Source organism: Phodopus roborovskii, unplaced genomic scaffold (assembly GCF_943737965.1).
Source record: "Phodopus roborovskii unplaced genomic scaffold, PHOROB, whole genome shotgun sequence".
Lineage (NCBI taxonomy): Eukaryota > Metazoa > Chordata > Mammalia > Rodentia > Cricetidae > Phodopus > Phodopus roborovskii.
The window spans coordinates 5,935,962-5,957,170 of NW_026126407.1; the positions used below are offsets into that span (position 1 = coordinate 5,935,962).

At 40.4% G+C, this 21,209-nt stretch overlaps 2 protein-coding genes across 3 annotated transcripts in view; both read left to right on the plus strand.

The window, feature by feature from the left end:
• The window catches only part of Cpd (carboxypeptidase D), a 65,031-nt gene extending 60,316 nt beyond the window's left edge, over positions 1-4,715 (plus strand). Inside the window, exon 21 of the mRNA XM_051179958.1 lies at positions 820-4,715. Coding sequence (XP_051035915.1) covers positions 820-1,046 — 227 coding nt within the window. The 3' untranslated portion in view covers positions 1,047-4,715. The remainder of the gene's footprint in view (positions 1-819) is intronic.
• Positions 4,716-13,812: 9,097 nt separating this feature from the next.
• The window catches only part of Gosr1 (golgi SNAP receptor complex member 1), a 33,263-nt gene continuing 25,866 nt past the window's right edge, over positions 13,813-21,209 (plus strand). Inside the window, exons 1-3 of one of the 2 annotated variants that reach the window (XM_051179971.1) lie at positions 13,813-13,955; positions 16,612-16,732; positions 20,968-21,055. In XM_051179971.1, coding sequence (XP_051035928.1) covers positions 13,925-13,955; positions 16,612-16,732; positions 20,968-21,055 — 240 coding nt within the window. In that variant the 5' untranslated portion in view covers positions 13,813-13,924. The remainder of the gene's footprint in view (positions 13,956-16,611; positions 16,733-20,967; positions 21,056-21,209) is intronic. The other variant, XM_051179972.1, reaches the window with a different exon arrangement.

A 21,209-nucleotide genomic window follows, 5' to 3' on the forward strand; every position in this document is an offset into this window, starting at 1 on the left:
TATTTTCTGTTGTTATTGCTAAGCAATAGTTTTGGTAATCTTGTATACAAGTTTAAAATAAAAGAGAGCTTACGGCAAAAGGATCACTGCAAGCTAAGAGACCAGTCAGGACTACATAGCAAGTCTCAGACTGAGATGCAATGAGACCCAGTCTAAATAGATAAATATGCCATTGAGATGGCATTAGTGGACAGAAGCTCTTGCTGCTCAAGCCTGACGATGACCTGAGTTTAATCCCTGAAGCCTGTGCACAGTAGAGAAAACAGTGCTTACAAGTTGTCCTCTGACCTCCATATGCATGCATGTGTGCACATATGTGCTCACACACAATATAAGTAAACTGTACTTTAACTATTTTTAAGTTTGTAACAAAAAAAGAAAAAAGGAAACTGTCTGGGGGGGGGGGGCTGAGAGTGCAGCTCAGTGGTAGAAAGCTTGCCCTAGGATCAATTCCCAGGAAAAAGAAAAGAAAGAAAGAAGACCTGGGAAAATAACACTAAAGCAATTAAAAACTCTCTTCAGGTAGTAGAAATGTCACAGTGTTGGGCTTTGATTCTTGCTGGGTTTGCTTACTGTTTTACAGCTTGTATACTGTATATGCGCTGCTTCCAGGATAACGGGGATAGTTTTTGTTGAGATACTAGAGATTGAAGCCTGGGCTTCCTGCCTGCCAGGCAAGCATTCTACTACAGAAGAACATCTCTAGACCAAGCAAATTGCTCTTTATTGCATGAACTTAAAGTAACTGACAGATTATTAAAAAGTGCCATTGGAGGTAGTTGCTTATTCATAACACCCCCATGTGGTCTTATTGGACAGGTGCCACAATGTCAGCATTGATCCTAACAGCTTGCATCATTTGGTGCATCTGCTCCATCAAGTCTAACAGACACAAAGATGGCTTCCATCGGCTCCGACAGCATCATGATGAGTATGAAGATGAAATACGAATGATGTCCACTGGCTCCAAGAAGTCCCTCCTAAGCCATGAGTTCCAGGATGAAACGGACACAGAGGAGGAAACGCTATATTCTAGCAAACATTGAAAACCATGTTTTGCATATGTCCCTGCATAAGCACCAAGCAAAGTGATAGCTCTTCTTGGGAGCAGTAAGAAGAGGGATTCCTTCCTTCCTCAAAGAGCTTTGGGAAATGAACCTGCTAAATGCATATTCTCTGAATATCACAGGCAGTTCTGAACTTCCCTCCCTTAAAGTACTCTTAACCTTTTCTAAAATCTGATTTTTATTTATACAGCAGATGATGGGACAGCCACTTTGTTTTCCTTTTTTATTTAAGATGAGCTGTTCAGAGCTTATGTAGTAACAGCATAAAGCCATCTAGTAGATGTTGTATTTTGCACATCAGGTGTTTACTAGTGGCTTTAGTTTTGTTTCTCTTTATTTTAAAGGCCAAAAGAACCCAGAAACATTAAAGCAGGGACACCAGTCAGACTCTGACATAAAGCTTTAAAAACTCGAGATTTTTCTCCATCTACTGAGGAGTTCTCTTCTCCAGTTAGCAAATAGCTGGGGTTTCTCTTATTCAGGTAATGGAGGCTGGATGATTCTTAAACATGTATGACATTAGAAAACGGAATAAGTGGGCTTCCGTATTTGTTTTTCTACCTGTTTCCAAGCTGGATCAGAACTGGTGGGCTGTGCTGTAGCAGGGTTTTACTACCTCTCTTGTAAGGGTTATCAAAGCTCTAAATACCCTCATCTTAAGGGGGACTCACTGGCTTTGCTGTGGAGGTGCCAGGGGTCCCGTGAGTAGAGTTGAGAGGGAGATGGAGCAGAAGCAAGGACTTGCCTGTCTTAACTTGGGAAAACCCACAGGTGCTGCTGCTTTATCTGTGAAGCACTCATTCTAGGAATGCCTGTTCCTTAATGTTTCCTAAATCTCAGCCCTTTCCGTGTTGTACACCTACGGTTTCCAGATGATCCCACACTAAAGGCCCTGAATTCTACTGATGAAAATATCTAAGAGTGGAAGAGACCTACTTGTACATTCTTAATACGTTTGGATCCTTAATGTCTACACTTGATGCTCCAGCCCAAGCCTTCACCCTGTGATGGAAATACTGTGGCCCTGTGCATACAGGCCTCCAAAAGTCCTGATTCCTTAGACAGTCCTTTTTGGTTTTTTAATCAAGCAATTATGTTAAAAAATTCAGTTCAAAGCTTTTAAATATGGCTCCCTCCATTTAAAAAAAGTCAACTAAAGGACTGCTGTGTGATGGGACAGTGGTGCGAAGGTGTCCTCTTCACTGCCAGTCAGGCAAAGACCTGCAAGATTTGCATCTTATTGTGTCTCTAAATGCCGTTCAGTGGAATGATGCTTTTTGTAAGTGTGAGTCTTACCAATGACTTAACAGTTTAATATCTTTGAATGTTTTATTGGCCAAATTGCTGCTGAACTTGTACTAAATCAGGGGATCAAAAAACTAGCTCTTAACTTTCCAAACTGTATTCATACCATTAATGTATCAGTTACCCCAAAACCTCAGTTCACCTAAGTCAGTCAGCCACATTTTGTGAGGAATGCGTCAAGTGGCTGTATGAAATGGAGATCCTGGTTAGTGGAAGGGATAATGAGATCATGATGTTTGTTAGCTGTGGTCAGTCAGGTGGCTTAGGTCTGGCCATTCTGGAATGAGTACTGGCATCAGCAGGTCTGAATCCTTGTTTTGCCACACAAACAGAATAGTTCTTGGAAGTTAATACTAAGGAAGGGCACATGGTTTCATTTCTTATAACACTTTGTGTTTTTCTAAATGATGTGTATTGCTCTTTTTCAGCTTTAGTTTTAATAAAGTGCCAAGTCAGAAAACCAACAAGGGGCTTATGGCTGGGCCCTGCTTGGGACATTACAGCTAGAAACCAAGTTCATGTGACAGCCTTTGCTTTACTAGCGTTGGTGTTCACTAAAGGACACCTTTCCACTTGTTCTCTGGAATTAAGTGTCTTTAACAGTACATCTCAGCAGTCAAAGGCCATGCCTTTTAAAGTATGTATGGAAGTTTTAGAGATAAATATACAGAATAGTTCTCTTAGTTGTTGTTGGTTTTTTTTTTTTTTTTTTTTTCTGAAATGAAACCCAAACTCTAAGTCTTTAATGAACTTCTAAGGCATTGAGCTGGAAAACCAGCCTTCCCCATCCTCTGTTACCTATGAACATGAATGTACGGGATCCATGACTTCTAAGACTGTGTTCTTAGCCCTGCCTTCTTTTATTTGTGGATCTAATCTGATCTTGGACCACTTTGGCAGCAGAGGGTATTGAAGCCATATGGAATGGGGAATGCATTTCTTCAGTGTTTCTCCTGGAGACTTTCCATTTCTCTAGAGTCATGGACCCATTTGCCCCCATCTGAGATGTGCCTTCCCTTTGCTCACAGGCATTGCTTCATCCTGGTGATGAGTTTATAAGCCTTCTTCTCTCCCTACTCCTTAATAAAAGACCATGAGTGGTAGGTGATGTTTAATGTGTCTGCCTGTGAGCATGTGCTTGTACTGGTAATGACTGGCAAGCTTTTGTTGTATGTGGAGGAGCTCTGGGTGGTTTGGGATCTGTCCAGTGAAGAGCGCTTGCCATCCTCACTGAAGGGAACTGGCTTTGGGACTGTCGGCCTCGAGGAAGGAAACATTATATTTTTGGCTCAGTGTGCTTGGTTGATCTTTGGTGATTTCATCTGAATGAGACTTGCTGAAATAGTGAATATTAAATTTAAAACTAATTATGAGTGGAAAAATAAAAAGGTAGTGCTTATGTCTGAACTCACTGTGTTTTTTCAGCTAGCACCAGGTTACCAGTAACCAAGACTTGCAATTCCATTTATTCCCACTTACTCCCAGCATTAAATAGGCTTATTGTCTTGTCATACTCTCACTTGTGACAGGGTTTGTCCCTCTTCTCTTAGAAGCTTCCTGGCTGTGAATACGTCATGATGTCCTGTGGTGTGGGTCTCTGGCAGGATTGTTTTACAGTAGCAGCCCAGCATTTCCCCCAATTGTTTCCTTTATTATCACTAAAATTTCACTAATAGTTAAATATTCAGTGATCTGCTGTATAGCAACTTGTTAATAACTTTGGGTTTCTGGTTTATTTTAATTTTAGCAGTTTTGGGGGAGGGTGATTAGAGCATTTGATGAATGTCAATTGAATTTAAGATTTCTAGTTCTTGAAGAAAAACCCTCCCAACACTCACTTTTTTATATTTGCCCAAAAAAAAAAATTCATTAATGGTTTCACTGACTCTCAGAGTACTCTCCTAGTTGAAATTTGAAAGTAGGTTACCATTTTGAGGCAACTGGACAAAAATTATGTAAATATAGACAATTACAATGTTTATAAATGGCATAACATGAATGTACTAGCTGCATTCTATGCTGCAGAGTTTTTGGAGGTATGACATGGAATTTTCTGTTCTTTTCACCTCTCTGCTTTTCTTCAGAATAACTCCCCAGCTCCAAAACTATCCATTAGCTATTTCTGTGACATGCCTAACACCCATTCATCTTAAGTGCTTGATATTTTGTTTTAGTTCATGCACTGTGCCTTCAAAATGAAAATTTTAAAAGGGACTTTAAAAGAATTGAATAGTAGTTTTAAAAGTTAATCTGTGTAATTTATGTGAAATCTAACTGTAATGAGGTCCTTTGTTTTTTATATGTAAACAGATCTACTAATCCTGTATAAAAGTTATTTTATGATGTTTGTCTTCCTTTGTGTGTTGTCTCATGATCTTTATTCAAAACTAATAGACCAAAGAAAGTTACTGCTCTGATTTTGAAAGTTTTAAGTTAAGTCTTTCTATCTAACTTAAGAAAATAGTACTAAAGTCAGAATATAGGGAGTCACCTATAAAAATGTTCCTGTCTGTATGAATTAACAGAGGTTTTATGTCAGAAGTGATGGTATCATATAGCAGCCACAGTTGAGTAGCTTGTCTAGAATGATACATTCAGCCACTCCACAGAGGCACCACACACAGTGACAACCCAGGTTTTAACACTGTACCCGTTTCACAACTATTCTGTGTGCCATCTTTCAGATCAGGAAAGCACCAGTAGTTTATAGACACATGTTAAACTTGCTTGTTAAAATTATGGTTTCTGTTCCAGGTAAAGCCCAGTTAGAATAACGTGTCCTGGCATGTCAGGTGTGGTGATGATGAATCAGTGTCCCCTTATTATTTAACAAGTTTCTTCAGTATTCCTGCTCTAAGTGTTTGGGAAAACATGGACTGTGCTGATAGGCAACTCATAGCCCAGATTAGAGGAAGAGAAATGACAATAAACTCTGCTTCAGTAGTGTTTAGCATATCTCAGTAGAAAGTCTCCCAAGGAAGTTCTGAGAGGTTTCAGCCTGGCCCAGTCTGTGATGGATGTCATTTACAATGTGACCTTGAATTGCAGGATTCTCAGAACAGGTTCAGAGTCTCAGTTCCATGTCTGTTAAGGAACGGTCTACAATAGAACAATAGTGTGGGCTGATGAATAAGTTAGCATGATATTTGGCTCAAAACTGAATACTTGGAGTAACCAGTGTCATTTTCCCTCATCTGATGTTTCCTGATCCATTTGAAAGTAGTTTTTCAGTGATATGAACAAAGATCTTTTAGAGGTCATCTTTTCAATTTAGAAGACATATTTAGATAGAGAAAGTTGCTGGAACTTTCAGTTTTGATTTTACAGATGTTTTATACTTTTTTTTTTTTTTTTTAGGTGAGATTAGGTTGTATTTATACTTCTTTGATAAAGGTTTGTCTAACTGAAATACTGTCCTGAATTTTACCTTTTTTTTTTTTTTTTTTTTTTTTTTTTGTGATGCCTGAATCCAGAAGTCTTTTGGTTGGTTTTATAAACTCAATCTACTGATTGTGTTCAGTTTTCAGATGTCTAGGAGCTGTTACCGGCACGGAATACAGTGGTTACTGCTCATATGCTTGTCAGTTGTAAATAAATGGCCAGCATGAAGGTCTGCATGTCTCATTTAAAATCCAACTCTATTAGTGATTCCCTGTTACTTATTATAAACATTAAATAACAATGTCATTAGTGACCCAAAACTTAAAAAGCAATGGAATCTGCAAAAGCATGGCATTTAAATGTTATGGTTTCCACCTATATTAACCAGTAATAGGTTTAAGCAAGCATGCCACTTCTTTAGTACTTTTGGCTAGGGTCAAATGGAATTTAGTTCCATGTTACTGTGTAAACAAATGTGAATGAGATGAGTAAAAATAACAGGTTGGCCTTGGTGGAGTAAAGTGGGATTAAGAGGTGTTAAGAGTATAGTGCAATGTTGAGTCTATCCTGGAAGAAGACTGAAGACAAAAGGGTAAGAGTCTCATGATTAGATTGAAGGCAGCATGGTAAGTAAAGGTAATTCTATAGCTAGGCATAGTGCACACCTTTAATCCCAGCACTAAGGAGGCAGAGACAGGCGAAGCTGGTTTATATAGTCAGACCCCTTATCTGCAAAGGTGGGGTTAGGATAGACTGGATACCTCAACTTTTGCAAAAATAATGTATTCAAATAGAAGACTATGAAGAGACCAAGATAAAGTCAAAGTTGTAATGGAGAGTAAGAGTGATAGCTGTAGAAATTTAAGGTGGAACATTTAGAAACTGTACAGACATTAGAGAGTTGTTTTGGCCAGAAGATAGACATGTAGATATTCTTAGGAGACTTAAGAAATTTGAGCTAAGTGGTGGTGGCACACACCTTTAGTTCCAGCACTCTAGAGGCAGAGGCAGGCAGATCTCTGAGTTCAAGGCCAGCCTACTCTACAGAGTGAGTTCCAGGACAGCCAGGGCTATGCAGAAAAACCCTGTCTCCAAAAACAAAACAAAAGAAAAGAAATAAAGAGATATGACAGAAACAAACATATGCCAAAAGTCTGTTTTCAGAGTACTGACTAATACCTGAGTGATTCTAACATTGAATATATAACACATTCTTCAAGGATGAAGATGAATTTTCAGATAGCTGAAAACACTGTTAAGCAGCCTAACTGTCTCCCAGTGTTTCATTATAGAATAATGCAAAACAAAAAAAGGATGGGCATGGTGGCACACACCTGTAATCTCAGTAATCTGAGATCACCAGTTTGAGGCCAGCCTGGGTTACATAGGCAGAACCTGTCTCAAAGAAAATGTGTATAGAAACCATACTCTTGATAAAATTTGGAAGTAGAGAATTCAGAATCAAATCTAATAAAATGAGAAAAATAACATCACAGCATGTACTTGCTAATGCCCTCTACCCTCCCCATCCTCAGTCCCACCACCAGGCTAGGAATCGAACTGCAAGGAAGACAGAGGAATGTCAGCAAATGGATGTGTCACTCCAGTGTTGATCTAGAATTACTGCCAGAAAGACAAGCCTGCTGCGGTCTGAAGGGTCTAATAGGGCTGTTGACCACATCCACTTGTAGCCTAAGGAATTTTTAAACAATCCTGTGTGTATGAGAATAAAGAGTAAATATACAAATCAAGCATCCAGTGGTAATGAACCATAAAAAATTTATTTTAATTCTTTGGTACACATAATTTCACCATTAAAGATGAAAACATTTACAGGCTAATGAGATAAATATACTTGCATATTTTTACCTAAATTTTAGCTGAATATGCAATACTGACACAGCATGGTCAATTTTTTTTTTCAGACATGGTTTCTCTGTGTCTCTGTAATAGCCTTAGCTGTTCTGGAACTTGCTTTGTAAACCAGGCTGGCCTGGAAGTCACAAAGATCCACCTAGAGGCAGAGGCAGGCAGATCTCTGAGCTGGGTGTTGCAGGCAGCATTCATTGTCTTTGTGTGGTGTGATGTCATGCACAGTGCAAAGTCTGGGTAGTGTACCCAGAACCAAAACTAGTGAAGTATTTTGAGAAAAGGCAAGCAAAGCCCAGGATGCCCTGGAATCATTGCACATTTTATTGGGCTGAGTTTTGAGACAGGGTTCACTGTGTAGCCCTGGCTGTCCCGGAACTCACTCTGTAGATCAGGCTGGCCTCAAACTCAGAGATTTGCCTGCTTCTGTCTTCTGAATACTGGGATTACAGGCATGTGCCACCACTATCCAGCATATATTTGATTTTGAATTAATTCTTAGTGGTGGCATATTCAAAAACTTTAACACTGCCAAATTTACAAAGTTTATGTTGGGTTACTGGGCCCCATGTAGAATCATCATGTGGTCTAAAACATGTCAAAGTAGATCAGAGCACAAACTGGAGAGTGAGGGCTTCTAAGTAAAAAGTAAGTGTGAGATGAACTGGGTACATGGGACCTGAGACCATCTTTGAGCTGTAGCTTCTAGTGGAACACAAAACACAAAGGAGAAGAGCCCTATTGACAATTGGGGACGAAAGAGAAGCAAGACATGATTTAGGTCTGTCAGATGAAAACTGCAGAGTTGGAGTTGTCTACTCTGTCACCAAAAACAAACACCCACCAAAGTATCTGAACTTTCCTCTGTGACAAGAAAGCTCAGCATGAAAATAAATATGGATACATGAGGCTGGGAGTTGGTCAGTGGTTAAGAGCACTTGCTCTTGGAGAGGGACCCAGGTTAGTTTGCAGTACCCACATGGTGGTTGACCATCCCTAACTCCAGTTCCTGGGGATCTGACACTCCCATCTTTGGACATCAAGTATGAACACACTGCACATACATGCAGGCAAAACACTCATATAAAACCAAGCTTTTTTTGAAAACTAGATAACATTTTTTTTAATTGCAGGTGGTATGTTTATGTAGGGAAATACAAAACAATTTACAAATTACAAACAATATAGTTTGTCTTGTAACTCTGGGTGGTTTGAGGTGAAACATACTTTATTAAGAACAATTTGAAAAGGTGGGCTGGGAATGGTGACACCTTTCATCCCAGTAATTGGGAAACAGGCAGGTGGACCCCTGAGTTCCAGACCAGTTTGACCTATGCATAAAATTTCAGGACAGCCAGGGCTAATTAGTGAGACTCACTGTGTTTTAAACTAGGAGGCAGCATCCTTGCTGTTTGTCTTCGTGTGACAAGGCTTCCATTACATGGTGAGTGTAAAGTCTTTGACTCCTATACCTTATCTACATAATAGATTAGGAAACTAGCCAAGGCAGGAGAAATAGGTCTCAAGTCAGAGCCCTCTTTTCTTTTGGGCTCTTGCCAATGGATTTTCCCCATTATTAACCTTGTTTGTCATGTGGTCTAGCCTTTGGTCCCCAGCTACTACCTGGAGATCTTGCCTCCTAGTTAAAAACAGTCCAGTTTCCCCTTTACACATCATTTCCTGTGGTGATTTGAAAGAAAATAGCCCCCAAAGGGAGTGGCATCATTAGGAGGTGTGGCTTTGTGGAGTAGGTATGGTCTCATTAGAGGAAGTGTGTCATTGTGGAGGTGGGCTTTGGGGTCTCCTACACTCAAGCTATACCCAGTGACAGAGTTCACTTCCTGTCACTTAAAGGTCAAGATGTAGAACTCTCAGCTCCTTCTCCAGCACTGTGTCTGCCTGCATGCCACTATGTCCCTCCATGATGATAATGGACTGAACCTATGAACTGTAAGCCACCCAGTTAAATGTCTTATGAGAGTTTCCATGGTCATGGTTGTCTCTTTATAGCAATAGAAATCCTAACACATTTCCCATTCATTCCCCTGTTCATCTCTCAGGTCCTCCAAGCTGGGTTCTAAATGGCTTGCTTGCTTTCTTTGTTTTGTTTTGTTTTTTGTTTTTTGAGACAGGGTTTCTCTATATTGCTTAGGAACCTGTCCTGGAACTAGCACTGTAAACCAATTTGGCCTCAAACTCACAGAGATACGCCTGCCTCTGTCTCCTGAGTGCTGGGATTAAAGGCATGTGCCACCAACACTAGGTCAGCATTGCTTTCTTGTCACACATGCTATCCTTAACAACCTGGTTTCTTTGTGTAAAATCTGTTTTGTTTTGTTTTGAACCCTGCCTTTCAATGCAGACAGAGACTGTAGGAGACCCAGTGTCAATGCCCTGTTGTCTCTTCCAAGAAGACACTCTATTGGGAAGTCATGGCATATTTCTGAACAGTTAAGAAAAGCTATCTACTGGCAACTCCCTTTAGGAGCACCTCAAGAAATCTGAAATTCACAATTTCCACTAATAGCAGTAATAGGAGACTAAGATGTTGGCCCAGTCTGTAAGAGCTGATCCTCTAACACCCCAAAACATACCATGGATTTTGATTCATTCTTCTTTATTGCATGCCTATGTTTGTATGATATCTGGGCATATATATATATATATGTATATATATATATATATATATACACACATATATATATGCATGCATGTTTGCATTGTATAAGCATATATGCGTGTGCGTGTGTGCGTGTGTGCGTGCGTGTGTGCGTGTGTGTGTGCACGCGCGCGCGCGCGTGTACACTAGCGGTTCCTGTGAAGTGTCTTCCTCACTGCTCTTCAGGTTCTCTCACTTGAACAAAGCTCACTGATTGGCTAGCCCAGCTAGCCAGCTTGCTTCAGGAATCTCCTGTCTCTGCAACCCTAGTGCTGGGATTACAGCCACACTTGCCTGGCATTTATGTGAGTGCTGGAAATCTGAACTCAGGTCCTTACACTTGCCCAACACTATACACACAGGGCCATCTCCCCTAGCTCCTGATTCACTCTCCCATGTCATACATGTCTAGTCTGAACATGGAAGTGTTTTGCTGATCTTTGGCTGAGGTGAGCTGCTGTGGGCCTCTTCCCACCTGCCACAGGAGAGTAAGCTCAGAGGCCTAGTAACTAGGGAACATGGGCTCATTTAGAGAAAAAATGTTTTGTAGTATGTTATTGCTTGGAAAGACTCCAGCAAAACTCCACCTCCTCAACAAGACTCCTCTTCCTCCACCGACTCCACCTCCTCAACAAGACTCCTCCTCCTCAACAAGACTCCTCCTCCTAAAGGTTCTACAACCTAAAGAGCACCACCAGCTGGAAACCAAGTGTTCAAATACATGACCCTGTGGGAGGGCATTCCACATTCAAATCACTGTACTTACAATACCTAAAATATCCACAATACATTTAAAAAATTTTTGTATTTTGTGTGAGTGGTACATTTATGTGTGTATGTACATATGTACATGCAGGCATGCATGCATTTGTATCCATGTGGAGGCCAGAAATGGATGCTGGATGTCTCCATCAATCACTCTCCACCTTATTTTTGGAAAACAGTCTCCCACTGAACCTGGAGCTTCACAGATTCCAGTAGGCTGGGAGGCCAATGAGTTCCTGTGTTCTGGCCATCTCCCCAATCTACCCCAACCTCCACACTAGAGTTACAGGTTCAATCTGCTATTCCTGGCTTAAAATTTTTTTTAACATGGGTATATGGATTCTAGGGGATTTGAACTCATGGCCTCATGTTTGATTTACCAATGGATCCATCTTCCCCCCCACCCTAAAATACTCAGGACATATACATAGAAAGACATATATCACTCATATGGCAAGAACCCAGGAAATTGCAATTAATGAAAACCACAACCAACAGACGCCAACATCTAGATATCAGAATTATCTGACAAGAATTTAAAAGCACCCACAAAGAAAATAGCCTGGTATTTATAAACAAACTCTTTTTTTATTATTTCATTTGTTTTGTTCTTTGAGATAAGACTCTCTCTAGACACTCCTGGCTGTCCTGGAACTCACTATGTAAGCCAGTCCATCCTCAAATGCAGAGGTCATGTTGCTTTGCCTCCCAGCCATTGGGAATTAAGGGTGTGTACCACCATGTCCAGCTATAAACAAACTTGTAACCCATGATTTAAAAACGTCTCAGCAGGAGGCAGTTCTCACAAACATGAGGGAGTGAGCGCAAGCTCTCAGATCTGAAAAGTTCAGTAATTGAAATCGGCTCACCAGATGGGTTTGGCAGCAAAATGGAGCGGGCCCACGTTGGGTGCCATTTGTAAGGAATACGGTTTTTTGCCCACCGCCGAGTCTTGTCCTGCCGCCACGCCAGCCCCAAATAATACACAGAGACTTTGTATTTGATATTATGCTGTTGGCCAAGTGCTACTTTCTTATCGGCTAGCTCTGTCTTAATTATTAACCCATTTCTATGTATTTCCACGTGGTCTTACCGAGAGCGGAGGAATGGCAGTTCTGTTCTCTCCAGGCTCTCCATCCTGACCCCTCCTTACTACTTCCTCTTCCTCCTTGTCTCCTAGTCCCTCCTATCTTCCTTTCCTATTGGCCAACAGTGCTTTATTTATTAACCAGTATGAGAAACATATACAGAATGACATCTCCCATCAAAAAACCCATTTGTTTGTCAATCAACTTGAAGATAGAATAGTGGATGTTCTCCAGCCAGAACAATGAGAAATAGAATTTTAAAAATGAGTACTTGGGGACCTGGGAGAGTGCTCAGTGTTCTGTATGAAGAACGATCTGCAACAGCATGCTATTTTCAATACATCAAGCAGAAGTAAAAGAATGAAACAGGAAGGAGGTAGTAGTGCATAGTGCATGAAATCAGACACTTACATTATCCAGCAGAAAGCAACTGGGGAAGCATGGAGAACAAGAACAATCAGTTGGAGCCCATGATCCACAAAAGGGTTCCAGGAAGAATGTCTTCTGTTAGGTGAGACTGCCAATGAGCCTTTCCCACCACAGCTGTTTTTATGTTGGCCAGGTGACTGGGACTGATTGGCCTTCCAGCTGCGATCAAGGACATAGTATTTAGACTCAAACACTTCACTCTCCTCTGTTTCCACAGACATGGCATTTTTACTCTTTGGGCCAGCCCATCCTCAGACAAGGGATCTTGTGAGACACAGAGAGACATGCTTGGGTATAAAGTGTGTGACTCTGAGGGCAGGGGTGGTAACCCTATGTCCACAACCTACTTCTCAATGAACTTAAACCACACATAACATTCTGTTAGTTGAATACAGATTATACTCAACCAGTGAATTGCTTGGCATACGAGCATGAGGATGTGACTTCAGATCCCTAACACAAACATGAATAGCTAGGCATAGGTGCACATGTCTGTAATCCCAACACTCAAGAGCAAAACTGGGACTTGCAAAACAGCCAATCTAACCAAATGGGTGAGCTTCAGGTTGTGAGCATGTTAGGGAAGGGAGGGGAAGGGGAGAAAAGAGGAGGGAAGTAGTTAGCACCCCGTGCTGACTAAAAAGAAGAGAGGGCTGAGGCTCTGCTGTAGACATAAGGAAGAAAGCCTCACATGTGGGAGGGTGGAAGGTGGACACAGGTGGAGGGAGGGTGAGGAAAAGAGTCGCTGAAAGTCCCAAAAAGGAAAATGCTGACTGAAGACACATCCCTTCTTTTTCTTCTAGAGATGGGGGGCTTCATTTATCCCTAGCTTCGAACTCCCTTCATAGCCGAGGGTGATCTTAAATTTCTGATCCTCCTGACCCCACCTTCTGAGTATTAGGACTGAAGGCATGTGTCACCCATGTTCTGTTTATGGAATGCTGGGATCACCCCGAGCCTCTTAACATCTAGGCAGGCACCTTACTCACTATACACCCGCCCCCAGTCCCAAAACATCTACTGCAGCGGACATGAGGGAAACCGCGAGTGTGTCTCCTCTCCTCTCAGTCACCTACTGAAAGGAGGAACAAGCCTAGGCGAACGAATCGAAGACTGAGGGCGCAGGAAGGTGGTATGAACACCCAGGACAGAGAGATTCAGGCAGCGTCACAAGCTAAACCGAAGTTTTCAAACGCACCACTTAAAGATGTAAAATAACGAATTGTCCACCAGGTGGAGGTATCTACGGAGACTCGCGTATCCCATCAGCCCTGGCGCTCCGGGTGGAAGAAGGCGTGGAGGTGACTCTCTGGCCCGCAACGCCTCTACTCTGCTGTCCCGACTGACGTTGGGCAACAAAGATGGCGGCGGGAACCAGCAATTACTGGGAAGGTGAGGGCGAGGCCTCCGGGAGGGTCCTGCCAGGTGCAGGGGCCCCTGAGTGAGGCCGGGTCTTGAGGAAGGCAGCAGAGGGAAGAGACAGACCTCAGGAACGGCCACACTGCGCTATGAGGTTGTCCGAAAGGCGCCCCGGGCCTGGGAACTCGAGGAAGAGGCTGGGGCGGAGTGAACCGGATCTGGGAAGGGGTTGGGTGGAGTGGAGGGAGCCGGGATGGAGAGAAGAGGCGCCTGGGGCTCCAGGTGGACGTGTTTGAGGAGTGGTGAGGCTGCCGATGGGGCTTTGGGGACGAACTCTTGGGAGGAGACGAGTGTCGAGCCAGAAGATCCAGAGCCCGGAAGACAGTAGGCAGAGCCTTGGAGTTACGGCCACTGTCAGAAAACTGAGAGGAACTTGTCAGCCCGGCCGGCCTTGAGGGGTTCCCAGACATTACGGGGACTGTCACCTCCTGGACCCCTATTGGCAATTTAAGATTGAGACTTCATCGAGGATTGGGTGACAGAATACTGAAAATAACTTTACCTTCTGTCCTGGAGTTCAGGATCATATTGTTAAAATGATAAAGGGTTCTAATTGATACATTTGTTATCATCCTCCCAAGAGAACATTCAAGTGTGTTTAATTCCTGAAAATCTGGTCCAATCAAGTGAGGGTCATGTAAAGCATTCCTAGACTACACTATGAGCCACAAAGATCAGAAATGGCTCACATTTTCTTTGAACTATTTTCTTCTTTGCTTTTTTTTTTTTTTTCCCCTATTCCCTCTTTCTGACCGATGAAGCCCCTGGAAAATATGGTGTGGTGATATATTGTTTATGATTTATCAAAGTCACTGGAGGTCAAAATAGCAAAGCAGCTATACTAGTTAGCTATATAGAAGCCAGGCGGTGGTGGTATACATCTTTAATCCCACCACTTGGGGGGGGGGGGTAGACTGATCTCTGTTAGTTAAAGGCCACATTAACTACACAAAATTGAACCAGTCCTAAAAGAAACAGCACACACGAAAAGGTGATCTTAGCACCTGGGATCACACGCCTTTAATCCCAGCACTAGGGAGGTGGAGAGAGGATATGGCTGGGTAGAGAAAAGAATATGAGGAGGATGAGGCAGGAATTAAGAGACTTTTGCCTCTGAAGATTTGTGGAGACAGGATTGCCTTTTCACCTGAGTATAGGTAAGATCTATTGGCTTGGCTGCTTTGCTATTTTGGTCTCCAGTGGCTTTAAGCATAAACAGTGTATCACCATAGTTATTGTCATCAACCATTTGACATAAGAGACTGAATTTTAAGTTCCAGTCTGTCATATTTTCAAAATATGTTCTACTTGATGTTTCCCATTAGACCAAAAAAAAAAAAAAAAAAAAAAAAAAGAAAGAAAGAGAAAAAGCTAGACTTAAAGGGAAACCTGCCTACAGCTTAAAACATGTATTTAAAATGCCCATTGGAAATACTTGTAATAGCTAAAATTTATTTTTAAATTATGCAGATGTGGCTACTGGTGTCTTTGATAGTCAGTAGGCTATGAAACACTATAAAGCCGTTATTGGTAGTATACCTTGTGTCAAATGCTTTAAGCATGTATAGAAAAACACTGACAGTAGAGATTTAAAAACAAGGCTGAAGCTTTTAGATGGACTGAATCCTCAGTAAATCTCAAAGACAGTAGTTGCCGAGCTGACATTCGAAGAGGGATTTGGTCTCTAGGTTAATATAATCCATCATATAGTTCTGCTTCCTTCCTTCCATTGCATTCAGATTCTTCTGTCCTGTAGGGTGTTTTAGTTCTTTCATTTGAACTCTTAGCATGAATAATAATACTCAGATATATATAGGAGTTTCCAGGTATGGCTTCCTTCATTCAGCCCTTTAGAAGCCAAGCTGTTACACCTGTTTATCTGTTGTTTCTACTTTTAAAACATATACTTTTTTTTCTTTTTTCAAGACAGGGTTTCTCTGTGTAGCTGTGGAGCCTGTCCTGGCCTTGAACTCACAGAGATCTGCCTGCCCCTGCCTCCTGAGTGCTGGGATTAAAGACATGAGCCACCTCCGCCGCCGGGCAAAATATATACTTTAAAAACCTGTTACATTTTGTATTTTGCCTTGTTCATGATGCACTGTTTGTTTTTAACCTCTATCCCCCTCAATGTTTTTGAAAAGGCCATTTTTAATTTTTGTTGATTGGCTTTTTCTTTGTGTTTAATTGTTAAGGTATTTTACCTGTATGAGAAGAATCCCAAAATCTTAACAAAGCTTTGAAACATGAAATTTCTTTCAAAAGAATGTAGACTTCTTATAAAGTTAGCTGGTAAATTGATGTGGTGGTCATAAACCATTTTCATTTCTTTATATTTGTATGAAGACTTCTATTCTCCTTGTTTTCCTTCAAGTTACAACTTTGGGTTATTGCTGTAAAAGTAATCTCTGAATGTTAGGTTGGCTGAAAGAAAAGTGGAAGGTTGTGTGTCTCCCACCCAGGCTCCCCTTAGTGCTCCTGTCTGAAGTTTAATTTACTTGCTTGGGTAAGACTTTGGTTTCTGGGCAACTAGATCAGAGATCAGTATGTGATAGTAGGCTTTCTTCAAAATACTCTTGTAATTTTAATGTTTCTTGGTGGAAAATGATTTGCCTTTTTAATTTCCTTAAAGATCTCAGGAAACAAGCTCGACAGCTGGAAAATGAACTTGACCTGAAACTAGTTTCCTTCAGTAAACTGTGCACAAGTTACAGTCACAGCAGCGCCCGAGATGGAGGACGCGATAGGTATAGGTACTACTGGCTTCTCTTATACCTTAGATTATATGGTGTTTTTAAAAGTAAACTGAGACACAGAACTCTATGACAGTCTACTGGTGAACTATTGATGTTTTAATTTCTTTGTCATTTTCTTTATGTGTGTGGGGTGTCTGTGTGTGTGTGTGTGGGGGATGTCCTACTGAAATTCTAATTCTTGAGATTTATTTGAGATCTTTAGACAAAGATTGCGATAACTCAGGAAGAAACTTCTAGAGTTTAAAAATATCAATAACGTTTTTGATGCCAGGTCTGTAAACCTGTTGTCCTAGCACTTGGAGGCTGAGATAAGAGACATTTGATTGTAAACTCATTCTGGGCTCAGTGGCAAATCCAAAGAAGTTTCCGTCTCAGTCCACAGAAGTGTCTGATTTGTCCACAATGAGTTCTGTTCTGCTTCCTTTTATTTTTGTTTTTCAAGATAGGGTTTCTGTGTATAATTCTGACTGTCCTGAAACTCTCTGTAGACCAGGCTGGCCTCAAACTCATAGATCTGCCTGCCTCTGCCTCTCCAGTGCTGAGATTAAAGGCATGTGCCACCACCACCTGGCTGATTTTTGTTTTCTAATTTCTGAATGAAACTGAGGATCTACCTAAATGCAAAACATATGAACTGTTTTTCTGGTGTTTATTCTTTTAGAATGAATCTAATGTAGGGCTCTCACAGTTAATCATGGAAGCTAGTTTTACTGTTTTATTTATTTATTTATTTATTTATTTATTTATTTTGCAGCCCAAGGGAATTTATTCATATTTTTAAGTCTTGTGATTACTTTAAGTTATCTACTTGTTTAAAAAAAATTAGGAAATGTTTGAGATTTTTAGAAATATATAAGGAATAACACAATGAACCCTTTTTTGCTTGTGTCTCTTTTAAAGAAATAATGATTGCAGCAGATTCAAGTGAAGTCCCTAATAACATATCACATTGTTGTCTTTTCTATTTACATATAAATATCACATTTTTGTTACATATCTTAGTACTCCTAGGCAAGTCATAGTATCTTACAAAAGCTGTTTGGGTTTTTTGTTTGTTTGTTTGTTTAACATTATCTTTGAGGTTCAGTTGTGGATGCATTTAACTTTACTGTCTTCATTTGTTACATGTATTAAAACAACTGCATTAGGATTTAGCTATTTGATGGACATTTCTAATTTTTGCTAATAATTTTAATAGCTGGCATAGAATAATTACCACATTGCAAATTCTATTATTAGATCCTTGTATAAATGCTACTGTGAATATTTCCACCCAGATTATGCTTATGTATACAGAGTTGTCAGTTTTTAATCAACTCTTATTTCTGTATTTTTCAAAGATTAGTGGAAGATGGATTTATTTATTTATTTTAGCTAATAATGAAAACAACAAAACTGAGCTTGAATCTGAACTTACACCTTCTCTCTCCAGAACCCATATTCTAAGAGCTGCCATATTAAACACATTCCAGCAAAAGCTCCTTTAATTATAGTAGCCAAAGTGTTCCTTTTTTCATAAGGGCATGTATATGGCTTGCAAAGTTAGCAAGGCCAATGTATTGACTTTGGGCTCTAAAAATGTTAGTAGCATGTCCCATGGACTCCAGAGCAAGACATTTCTTTGCACACTTTCACCAAGTAAGGAGAGTGAGGATCCCCCCCCCCCCCCAGTGAGTAAATTTTCTGTTCAGAAAGCTTTTTTCCCATTGTTAAAGCTCACATTTGGTTTTGCCAGTGACAAGTCTGTCAGGAAATACTATTGCAGGATGCTTTTTCTGTGTTCCCTGCTCAGAGTCTCTTTAAAAGAGAACATTCTGAATTCAGCTACACACTGGGACTGACTGCTTTTGATAGAAAGCTTGTGGTTGTGAGGACAAGGCTGAGGTTGGGCTCTGTGGCAGAGTACTTGGCTGGTGGGTGTGAGTTGGGTGCTGTAATCTCCAGCACGGAAAAATAAAGACTGCATGCTTTGTCTTGTGTTTAATGCCCAGATTAGAAGCATGTCTCATGAATAAAGTCAGCAATCACCAGAACATTTCTTCTAGGAGACTTGGGCTGTTTTGTTATTTTGGTTTTCTTACTGTATGTTGAGAATTAGGTCGTCTGTGGATCATCACACATTATCAAGTGAATTAAATTTAACTGAATTCTAATATTGTAGAGAATGAGTTTTTGACCATTTCCCTGGGCTTCTATGCTGTCCTAAGAATAGTGAATATGAAATATCCAGTAGTAGAGATAGCCCTGTTACTCATTCATTCAACAAATATTTAAAGAACAGTAAATAATCACCATTTGCCAGGTGCTAGGCACTTAACTAGGAAAAAGACAGAGGCAGTTTCCTTCCTTGACTTCTATTGGCCCACTGTTCTTTTAAATGTATATGGTAGGGAAGGGCTTATATTAGAATATACAGCCTTTTTGTGGTGGCACGTTTTAGGAGATACCTTCACAACCTTGGCTCAGCTGTGACACAGTAAAGAGCTGATCCCAACCTCAACACCACTCTTGTTTATCATTGTGTAGCCCAAGCTGGACTCAACCCTGTTATTTTCCTGTCTCAGCCTCCCAAGTGCTGGAATTAAAGGTGTGTACCACCATGCCTGGCTAAGAACTAGATATTTTTATGTCATGTTGCAAGACATATAAGTAGGAATGTTTGAAGAAGAAATAAAGCTTAAGACCTAGTTAAACATCCAAAATAAGAATCCTTATTAAAGCCAGGCATGGTACATGCCTATAATCCCAGCACTTAAGAGAATGGAGCAGAAAGATTACAAGTTCCAGGCTAGCTTGGCCTATGTATACAAAGCAGGCCTCTGTCTTTAAGGGGGAAAAATCTGGAGCTGGAGAGATGGCTCAGCAGCTGTGAGCTCGTACTGCTCTTGCAGAGGACCCAGGTTTGACTCTCAGGAACTACATGGCCATGCTCCTGCCTCTAACTCCAGCTCCAGGGAATCTGATGCCCTCTTAATGGTCTCTTCTGGCTCCTACATACACATGATGCACGTAAATTCACATAGGCAGAAAACATACCCATAAATAAAGTAAAATAAATAATCTTTAAAACAAACAAACAGAACCCTCTCATTAGCTACTTTTTTGCTGTTTCACTGATTGTTTTTGTTGGAAAGTAAATAGGGGAACAGTGGTGGCTAAAGTTCTTTTTGACATTGAATTGATGATTGATTCTTTGAGTTGCCACGTTCAGATGCTATAAAAGGGCAGGAAAAGTTCTTCATACACTTTGGAGAGTGTAATCCATTTTATTTGTGTGAAAAATAACTCATCTATATTAAGCCACTCATGTGATTATACATACACTACTTGTGTTTCTGATAAAAGGTACTGTTTTTTTTTTTTCCAGAAGAGATAGATGAAACTCTCAGTATATGTGATTTTAAAATTTGAGTCTGTCAAACATCTTTCATCTGTAAAAAGTCAGATTTAAAAAGACATTAAAGACTTTTTGTAAAACAGTATGAGATGAATGTATATTATGATGAAGATGTGGAAAGCTTGTATGAAAGTGTGCTGGCCATTCTCTGTTGGCCTGAATACTAGCTCCTGACTCCTTAATAACTGGTTATCTAATCAGGTCATTTAAATCTCAGTTTTATTTCTTAGTAAGAGTCATCAGAGGAAGTGAGAATTTAAGGCATAAGAAACCATAATTTTGAAGAAAAGCTAAAGATTATATCTCACAAGCCCCATAAAGGAATCTAATCTGTTTTTTCCTTCACTATTATAAGGCATTTTTGGCTTCTTATTTGTTTTTAGATTCAGGGTTTAAGTTGCTTGAACTATTTTCTATCATTTGGGGAATAGTACACAGCATTCGGAATGTCTTTATGATTTATATTTTGTATTGTATTTAGTAATTTAGGGCATGTGGGACATTTTTCAAAAGAAAAATGAAATCATAGTTAAATTGTTTTAATTACACTTATGTAGAGTGACTATGATATGCACTGTCAGGGAACGACTTACAGGAGTCAGTTCTCTCCTTCTACCATGTGGGCCCTGGAATCGAACTCAGGGCATCAGGCCTGGCTTCGGGCATCTTTGCTCGCTGAGTCATCTTGCTGATTTTAAAAGCATTATCTTTAAAGAAATAGAATGTTTTGGGGTTCATTCGACCACTTTAAGGAAAATTACCTTGTTATTTTAAGGCTGTTTTTAAAGCACTGAGTAATGGATTTTTTTTTTTTTTTAATTAAACTTCTCTTTAGTTCTGACACAACACCTCTATTAAATGGATCAAGTCAAGATAGAATGTTTGAGACAATGGCAATTGAAATTGAACAGCTTTTGGCAAGGGTAAGTGCTTTTGGCTAAACAGCTAGTTTGCTATTTGCTAGATGTGGTTCTGCATTATATTTATTGAAACCATCCAAATTGTAACAGATGTTATTTGTGGGAAATGCTGATTGACTGAGTCCTTGTTTGCTGCCAGCCAAGAGCACAAACATAG